Source organism: Dunckerocampus dactyliophorus, chromosome 2 (genome assembly GCF_027744805.1).
Source record: "Dunckerocampus dactyliophorus isolate RoL2022-P2 chromosome 2, RoL_Ddac_1.1, whole genome shotgun sequence".
NCBI lineage: Eukaryota > Metazoa > Chordata > Actinopteri > Syngnathiformes > Syngnathidae > Dunckerocampus > Dunckerocampus dactyliophorus.
This window is the reverse complement of record NC_072820.1, coordinates 17873393-17883093: the sequence shown is the minus strand read 5'-3', so window position 1 is coordinate 17883093 and position 9701 is coordinate 17873393. Positions and strand designations below refer to the sequence as shown.

At 42.2% G+C, this 9701-nt stretch overlaps 1 protein-coding gene across 1 annotated transcript; it reads right to left on the bottom strand.

The window, feature by feature from the left end:
* Positions 1 to 417: 417 nt before the first annotated feature.
* On the bottom strand, positions 418 to 2453 carry LOC129175988 (aquaporin FA-CHIP-like). Its single transcript, XM_054766613.1, has 4 exons — positions 2012 to 2453; positions 1425 to 1586; positions 1261 to 1341; positions 418 to 1176 (listed from the first exon to the last, which is right to left on the bottom strand). Exons 1-4 carry the CDS (start codon positions 2366 to 2368, stop codon positions 1003 to 1005), a joined length of 774 nt encoding a protein of 257 aa, XP_054622588.1. The 5' UTR covers positions 2369 to 2453; the 3' UTR covers positions 418 to 1002.
* Between the last annotated feature and the right edge of the window lie 7248 nt (positions 2454 to 9701).

Below are 9701 nucleotides of genomic sequence, written 5' to 3'. Positions count from 1 at the left end.
CAAGTCGTAATAAAACAATAATGACATAGTCATTCATTCTGACTAAAAGAACAAATAAGCATATATTGGCAGTCTTGCAGCCTTATACGTATGGTATATGGCATGTTGCACCAACTGCTGCCCCCATACTATTTGTTAAATAAGTTATTTTTGTGTGGACAATAAAAAGCAGCCCAAAGAAAAAGCATGGATCCACTTGCAGTGTGTTGTCGCAATGATGGCTGCATGCAATTCACAGAGAGGGGCATGAGGGACCCCATCTGCAACTCCTCCCACCGGGGGCCTCCTAAAGGGTTAATCTGGCCATTGATAAATTTGTCCTTCCAAATGGAAATATTCCAGTAAACAATTCCAGCATAACCAACAACAGGACTGGCTTTGGAGATCATAACAGCAAAAAAGAAGTTACAGGTGAAACAAGAACAACTGTGTGCTTTTATTCTTTCAAAACATTTCAACATACAACCCACTGGACATAAAACGTGATAAAGGCACATACAATATAGATATACAAAATAAAATGGCTCAACATATAGAATACTGATAATGGGAGATCATTTCAACACACTACTGTGCGGGGTCAAAGCCCGGTGTGTGCTTCATACATACAAAAAGACACCAGAGATAAAAACAGTGACTTGACTACGCTAAAACCAACAGCTCTCTTTATAAAGAGTATACACAAGAGTGTATAGATCGGGGGTGTCCAGATTTTTTCCACTGAGGGCCGCATACAGAAAAATGAAATGATGCGGATTGCCATTTTCATACATTTTGTGCATTATCGGTGCGAAAACCAATCCAGTGTAGATCAATACATGCTAAGCTATCTGACCAAAACAACATGTTGGCTTTTGCTTTCTAGGTACTGTCTAATTATATATCTTGTTGATAATGAATGAATTTTACTTTTAGGATATGCTGACGGCCAATAAAAATGAGCTGCGGGCCACAAACTTTGGACACCCCGGTACAGACAGTGCACTTCTACTGTTACTACTACTACTTGGTTGCCATTTCCATGGTGGCTGCATCATTGGTGACGTCATATTCACCCACTGGCCCACTGACTAGCACTTTCATGCGCTCGGGGAAGTTGTCAAATTTGGGCGAGAGGAGGAAATCGTAGACGAGGGCTGCCGCCACACCGCCGCACATGGGCCCCACCCAATAGACCTGTGGTAGATGGAGGGGGTGGATAACCACGATCAATGACAATGTGCTGTGCAGGAACACGTGGGATTGTACAAGCAGACGTACCCAGTGGTCTGTGAAGTCATTCAGGATCAAAGCCGGTCCAAAAGTGCGTGCGGGATTGATGCCGCAGCCAGTGTAGCTGATCTGGAATCGGCAACAAAAGAAGCGCAAAACATATTAGACCGACACACGAGAAGAGCAATGCATGTTGGGTGCCTCCAACTCACAGCTGCCAAGTGTCCCAAGCACACGGAGAGTCCGATGGCTAAGGGTGCCGAGCCGGTGACGTCACCCCGCCTTTTATCAGTGACGGCAATGACACACAGCACGAGCTGAAACGTCGCCAGCAGCTCGATGCCCACACCCTGGCTAGGGGTGACACCGCTGAGCTGCAAAAAACAAGAGGAGAGGTAAGATGTCAGAATCAGCCTTTGCTTCCTGTGTAGCCGTTTATACTGACATGAGAATTGATGTGGTCTTGGCAGACATTCTATAGGGTCACACTTGAGCTTTGTTTTCTCTAGTACACAGTGTGTGTGTGTGTGTGTGTGTGTGTGTGCGCGTGTGTGTGTGCGTGTGTATGTGTGTGGGCAGCTATCTCTCCAGACCAGCTGAGACTGCTGATATTAGTTGCTGCAGCAGCTCAACTGAAAGTGAAGTTACACTCACACACACATACGCGCACACACACACACACACACACACACACACACACACACAAACACGCACACAGGAACTTTAACCTTTTTTCTAGCTCACACAAATCTAACCATTAACCTTGCATAAGTGTAGACAAGTAACTTTTGCTACTCACAGAGTTGAGTCCCAGTGCATTAGTGGTGTTGGGACGCGCGCCGTACAAGATCCCGCTGGCCAAGGCCGAGCCCAGCAGCTGTGCCACAACGTACATGACGGCCCGGAACACGCTAATCTGGCAGCTGGCCAGCATCCCCAAAGTGACAGCGGGGTTCAGGTGGGCGCCACTGATGTGTCCCAGACTCTGCGCCAGCGTGGCGATGGCCAGCCCGAAGGCCAGCGACACCTTGACCTCCTGGCCTGGGTCACCCGGTTTACCGATGGCCGCCGCGATGCTGAGGAAAATGAACAAAGTCATGCCCACCAGCTCGGCCAGAACGGCCCTCCAGAATTCCTTGCTTTTGAACTCCCTCATGGTGGTTGTGGGTGCGAAGGAAAAAAAAAGGTGCTGTGCTGGAAGAGTGTGCGCACTCACCAACAAAAGCAACTGACGGCGTATTTAAAGGCCCAAGGGCTGATAATGGTCAGTGGGCGGGCTTTAAAAAAACTGAAAGAGAGGGCCAAACCGAATTAATGAGAAATTCAAAAGACTCGTCTGCCTCCTTTTGCTCCCTCCTCCTACCCTCGTCCTCCAGCCCCTATCCCAGTACCTCCCAGTGCCTCCCAGTGCACAGCTCTGTAAACTTTTAACATTTGATAGTGACAACCCGTAATGCAACAGGTGGTTGGTTTCACACCTTTCAGGCCAAAAACACTGCAAGGTTACACAAATGTCACTCAAATTCCATGCAAAGTTTGTTAACATAATAAAATAGCAACGGCTGACTATAACCAAGTAGCAAATGTTTTTACAAGTAGTATGAAAATCAGTGTTGTGAGGTGGAACAAAAGCAGTGTCACTCATTAACCACGAAGATGTCTGCCCAATTATTATGACATGTGTTTGTTGGGTTTGTGGGGCTCGAGTCAGTCTCGTCACAATTTTGATGACTTTGGACTTGACGATATCAAAGACTTGCGACTCGACTTGGACATCACTGACTCGGGACATGACTCTGGCTTTAGTCTGATGACTTGAAAGTACTTCATATTTTCAGTGAACGTGTTGAGTCAAATGTGTCCCCATTCAAAGTATTCAACTAACGTCATGGTATGTCATTTCCAGCAAGACAACACATCTTTCCACAGAATCTGCCTCATGAGTCATGCGTTGCCGGGAGTTTCGGGGGTGTGGGGGCCCCATAGCAATGACAGAGAATAGTCATCCATTTTAAAGAGAAGTACACTCTTCCCTTCAGGCTCTATCACGGTTTTTCAAAAATATATTAAATAAATACATAAAATAAATCCTGCTGTTTCGGAGTTGAACATGGCCTATTATTACAAAAAAAATATGCATATTTAAGCAATTGTTACATTTTTTTTGCCTGAATGAATCCTTTTTAAGCATAAAAATGCTAAATGCTAAATGAACTAAAATACAAATATAAGGCATTCAAAGAAACATTGATGTAGTTGTACACTGTTCACTAGGTGTCAAGAATTTTACTGTAATTTTCGGTGAGACACGCAAGTGCCAGACTTGATCGCTGGAACAACTGGCTTTTATTTTGCCATTTGAATTATCTCAAATCAAGAACAATAATCCTTAATAAAAATACGAGCTACTGTTGCGGCTGTAAATTACAGCAAGCTGAAACTCAACTCTGAACCCCCAACGTCACTACCTGTCCGCCACTCACTCGTCTCCTCTAGGGAACGCATTTATTGCAACACGAGTCATATTTATGTCTGATATGACTTATTTACTCTTATTATGTGTACTGTATTGGGTAATACGAGTGTAAAGGTGACTATAGCGGTGTTATTTAATGTCTGTAGGGCTCTAACAATGTTAAAAACCGTATTTAGAACGTTGTAAACAGGTTTTCTATGCCCTAACTACAAAAATATTCGATTTACAAAGGAATAAGGAAGCAGTAAGGAATTCCACCTTGCGGAAATTCACTTATCATGGTCGGGTCTGTGACCAATTAACCGTGATAAACGAGGGATTACGGTAAATATATATTCTTGTGAACACATTTTTTAAAACCACATAATTATACCGTGGATCCCTGCATATTTGCGACCCCAGAAATTCGGGTTGTTTTTTCTGCAGGAAAACACATCTCATCCACCCTGAGCCAGTAATCATTTGTAAATACGTGAATATAAAGCATAAAATGGACAGGATAATAATACAGCATACAGTATAGCACACATGTACGACTTTGCAAGGTGACGTCACTGCAAGATGGCGGCGCCTAGCTTCTACAGTCAACTTGCTACAATCAGCACTCAAAACTCGCAGGGCGGTACACAAGTTAATATATTATCACAAGTAGTTATTGTAATCACAACATGCAAGCAGTGTGAAATATGTAGATGTGGTTCGGAGAAAAGACTTCTCTGACAGACCCAGTGGCCTGCGAAATCTGCGTACCACCGCTAGCTGCTTCAGAGGAAGATGGAGGCAACCCCACAACACGGAAGAGACAGAAGTGCGGGTGTAGTGCCAGTTTGGCAACCAGGCTAAAGGCTAGGCTGATTCCATCATTTTACATCATTCATTAATAGTGAGTACATATACATTTTATAATTTAAAATGCATTAATAAGTGTGAGGCATATTTAGGGCTTGTGCTTTTTTAGCATTTAGCTTGTTGAACAGGAGGGTTCTGGAGCTGAATTGAACCTAATAATTACTGGAGCCACTTTTGTTGCAAATGTTGATCCAAAATTGGAGGAAAACATCAAGGTCAAGCTAGCAGGAGGGTTTGGAGGGTGAGAGGCGTAATGTACGGTGGCGTCTACATGGATCAGCATAATCCAGGCTTTATTGCAGTGTAAAAAATACACATTTTTATGAGCGTCTCAATTACTCGTGTTTAATCGCAGGTCGTCTCATGATGAGATGAGTAGAATGATCTACTGTAAAAAGAATGATAATTTTGCATGTTTCAAATCATGAACTTAATTACATTTTATTTTGTAGAGGTATTTTAGCCATTTTATCCACCATTATTCAAACGTGTTTTATTGTTGGGTCAAATCTGTGCTTTTCAACATACTGTAACAAAAAACATGTCTTTTTCTAGGGAGGAACACACACATACTGCAAATACTTTTTTTTAAATTGTCAAAATAATGACATGACAAAGTCTAAAACATCAGTTCAGATGTCAGATTCAAAGGTAAATGATGAAAATGGTTCAATAAACTGAGACGAGTGGACAATCTTTGGGCATCCTATACCAATGGAAGCAGGAGGACTTCCTTGACTTGAGTTTTCCAGCACAAACTGATGAGAAAAGCAAGCTCTGACTTGGAAAGTCACCAGTTGGAAGAGTTTGGAGTGGCAGGAAAAAATATGGGCGGGAAGAGTGACTAAACGGCCCCTCGGGCAACATTCACGGGTCAATGCCACTTGGTTTGGCAGGCTGTGATCTGAGGTGATTCAGGTTGGCTTTAAAATGCTTACAAATATGAACTGATTCATTCCATTTGCATCTTGCGCAAAAAAAATAAAACTCTCTGCTGCTACTTTTCACCGACGGATTTTGTTTGAGGAACTCGGACTGCCGGCAGAGGAATGCGGAGAACACTTAAAACGTTATAAACACAACGAGACGCTAGGTGTGAGTGATTTACGTGAGAGATGAATGCTCCTTTTCAACATGTTGGCCTAATGGAAGTGACTACAACAAGCAGCTACAACAGTACGTTCATGTCGAGGGGAGGTCAGGGTTTCTGTTGGGTTTCATTAACACATGAGCCATTTGGTATTTGGGGTGGGAGGTTGTGTGCCACACAAAAACGTGTAGACTTGGACATTATTTTACATGAAACACAAAGGTACATTCATACAATATGTATATACATTTGCAGAAAAGGGGACCCTGTTTCCAATGTGTGAAACAGTGTCAGTCAGTAGTGGGTAGTCAAAAGACGACTTTTACAAACTTATAAAATCACCGACCCTTCAGTCATCAGATCGCATATGATATGATGACAAAGTGAAGCTTGCAAAATGTTGTTTTCTGGCAAGTCCAAGTGAACAGACCAAAGGGTTAAAGGCGGAGGAGGAGGACTCTGAAATCCAGCGACCCGCAAAACTGCCTGTGACAGGCAGGGACTCATTTTGCTAATTGCTCAAATGTATTCGCCCAACTGAAGATTGGTCAGGAGGAGCATAACAACAAATATGTTGGCTCATGGTGGGAAAAATTAACCAGAGACAAAATAGAGACTGTATGTACAGTATGGCTAGATGTATGGAAAAACATATTCTTTTTTTTTGTTGCCCTGTCCAGCCATTAGGGCAGTTAATATTTTTGATCTAAATGCCCTTACATGCTAAACATGTTTTCTCTGCCATATTTTGGTGTTAAAATACGGCTTTTTGATATGTTTCTACACACCAGGATGCGCCAGGGCATCGTGTCACGTGTTAAAAGGGTCGTCGTCGAGAACATTCTGACCTTTATGAAACATACGTTTTTATTGTATCCATATACTTAAAAAAATATACTTATTTCAGCTTCTGTAGCTTTAGTTTGTTTCCTTGTTGGTGTAAAGATTGCCTCCTCCCTAAGGTTTCTTCTCTTGTGAATTTAATGTTGTTCAGAGCAGTGCCATGACACTCCTACAAAAAACACACTCTGATGATAGCGCGATCATAAGTACCGGTAAATGCAACTTATAGTCCAATGCAACTTATATATATTTTTTTCCTCTTCATGTTGAAAATTCTGACTGACCCGAAAAACGTTATATGTTATGGATGCGCAGATTGATCGGCCATCGGTCGGTTTCACTCAACCTTACAGCGGCGGCAGTTAGCTAGCTAGCTAGCTAGCGTTAGCTGCTTAGCTTCTGGTCTTCGGACTCCAAATGTGACTTTTTACCAAAGTGACATTTTGTTGCCAAACAAACAATGGGGCTAGTTCGGAGCTTGTTTTTGTCTCATGAGGAAGCTACAAGTGGATATCATGTTCATGGGCTACGTGCGCTGTTGTTTAATGAACATAAACACATACTGTGTCCAGCCTTGTGATGGTGATACTATCACAGGGCCCTGCTATCTCGCCAGCTGATTTTGAGTGGCTCACCAAAGGGCCGAAGAATACTTAAAAGCATCAACTCTTAGTAGGTTTTTATGGTAACTGTTGAATTCAGACTTTATGCCTTTACATAATGACAAATGACCACACAATAGTGTAAAGACAATGGCCACCCTCTTGGAGTGGAAGTCTGCTTGGTAAATAAAATAGTGTACAATGATCCAGTCAGAAATAAAACACTAATAGTTGACAGCTCCAACAGTAATGACAGTTAGAGAACCCTGGAACCTGGACGCTGGATTTATTCTGTTTTAATTTAAGCAGGACAGATTTTGAGTTAATAAAGATATTTATTTGTATTATTTTATTCAGTTAATTTTCTTATTGTGAACCAAAGAATGATTTACATTTTTTTCCCCATGTACTCATATTACTCCAAAACATGCATCGAATTAAATCCAGCTTTGTGTCAAATAGTACAAAAATCAATTAATTTATACGTGCATTCATTCATTTTCCAGGCCTCTTCATCCTCATTAGGGTCACGGGGGTATGCTGGAGCTTATCCCAGCTGGCTTTGGGCGGGAGGCGGCGTACACCCTGGACTGGTCGCCACGGCACACATACTGTAGACATAACAACCTTTCACATTCACAGTCGTACGTATGGGAAATATAGAGTCGCCAATTAACCTAACATGCATGTTTTTGGAATGTGGGAAGAAGAAAACCCACGCACGCACGGGGAGAACACGCAAACTCCACACAGAGATGTCCAACGAAGATTCGAACCCAGATCTTCCCGATCTCCTGACTTTGTGGCCAGTAATTTTTTTCACCGTGGCGAATGGCACTCATCATAAAGAAATTGAAAACTGTACAGTCAATCCATATGATCGGTATCAGAGTCGGCAGCATAAAAACCCTGATGGGATCATCCTCTGCACATATGTTGAAGTGTACTCACCCAAGTCTTTGTGAAAATAGTGCGTTTCTTATATGTTTGGGAATATAAACAGTTCAGTGATGAGTGGTGTAAAAAAAGACCCCAGAGAAAGATGAATTTACTGTCTTTAAGCCAGCCGAGATAGAGAGCCTGAACTCTGTCTTGCCTGCATTTGGGTTGACAGTAGCCTGTTCTTAAGACAATAGAATCACCCAAAGACTACGCGTATTTTTAACTTTGTGATGGATCCTCTTCCTGGCGGCGTCGCCTTTGGTCCAAGGAAGAGACAGGTGAATTATAGCAAGTTACTACAACTTCTGCGTCATTTCACTCTCCTCTGGAAGAGATCCAAGCCTTAATGTCTCGTTGTGGTTTGAAGTATCAGGAATTCTCTGACGATGTTTTTAACAAATTAAAAAAGGCTATGAACTTGTTTATTCTGGCAGCATCCTCAAGGAAGAGCATATTTCATCACCCCTCCACACCATTTTAGCACTTTTTTGTGAACTGGGCTGAATACTGGTTACAATTCAAGGTCTCAGCCAGGATAAGAGAAGTTAATCTCTTCAGTGGATCAAAGGACTTGACATAGAATCGAGAGTTTTACAATAGCTCGAATAGAATTCAAGGTTCTTATCAGCTGAGTCTTAAACATTAACCGAGGTGTCTTTGAAGGGATTTTGCACTTAAAATGAAGCCTCGTCTGCTTGAAGGCTTCTGGAACATTAATAACTCACTCCGAAAATGTCTTCAAGGCTTTACATCTGCAGGATCACCAGCTCATAGGGGGGCTTTCATAGGAGGGATCCCCCCTCTGGCATTTGTTACATGTGCCTATTTATTAGCATTGTAAAGTCCTCCAGCTCTACAAAAAGTAATTCAAAAAACATTTGTGAAAAGCCTAGCCAGGGGTCTCAGACGCCATGACAACTGCCAGCTTCACAGACTGTCCTGTTTTGGGCATCTCCGTGGCGAGGTCACCACGGGGACCCTGCTGAGCTTCTGGGGGGCTCATTGTCACCAAATTCCCGATCGGCTTAGCACAATTAACACCACAGAGGCCGGAATATGTCTCTTCCAAGTTTTTATGATGTTTTCACATGTCATAAAATCTCGGTGCACTGCAAAGTATCACCACGTCCCAACAATGAGATAATAAAAAGGAGTGAGTTGTTGCAAGATAACAGAGGTGATTAGGTTTTTATGGCAAACTGCCATCCCAAGGGATCCTGGGATAAGATGAACCTCTTTGGAATGAAAAATATTTTATAAAAGAATAAAAAGGTATGTGCCAACTGATAAGCGAGGACTTTGTTCTGTCATTTCCAGTTTATTTATAAGGCGCGCTCAGAACATACAGTAATAGAAAATGGCATACATGGGCCTTCATTTCAATTATTTTAATTTAGCAGCCTTCCCTTAAGCATGTAAATAAATGCCAATTTCCACGTCAGCAGCTTTCATTTCAATGGCTAGTTTCCCCATTTAGTGCATTTATCGCAATGTAGTGCAGTTTGGAGTGCGAATGTTCTAGAAGCAAGCAACCACCTCTTTAGCTTGATTGCTACTCGCTAAATTTGATGCAGAATATGTTATTATATGAAGCCATTAAATAATAACTTTTTCACTCAAAATGCTGAAAAACTAGATTGTGGGGGGTGAGTAAAATTGATATAATCTTGTCCTATAAATGTTCCAG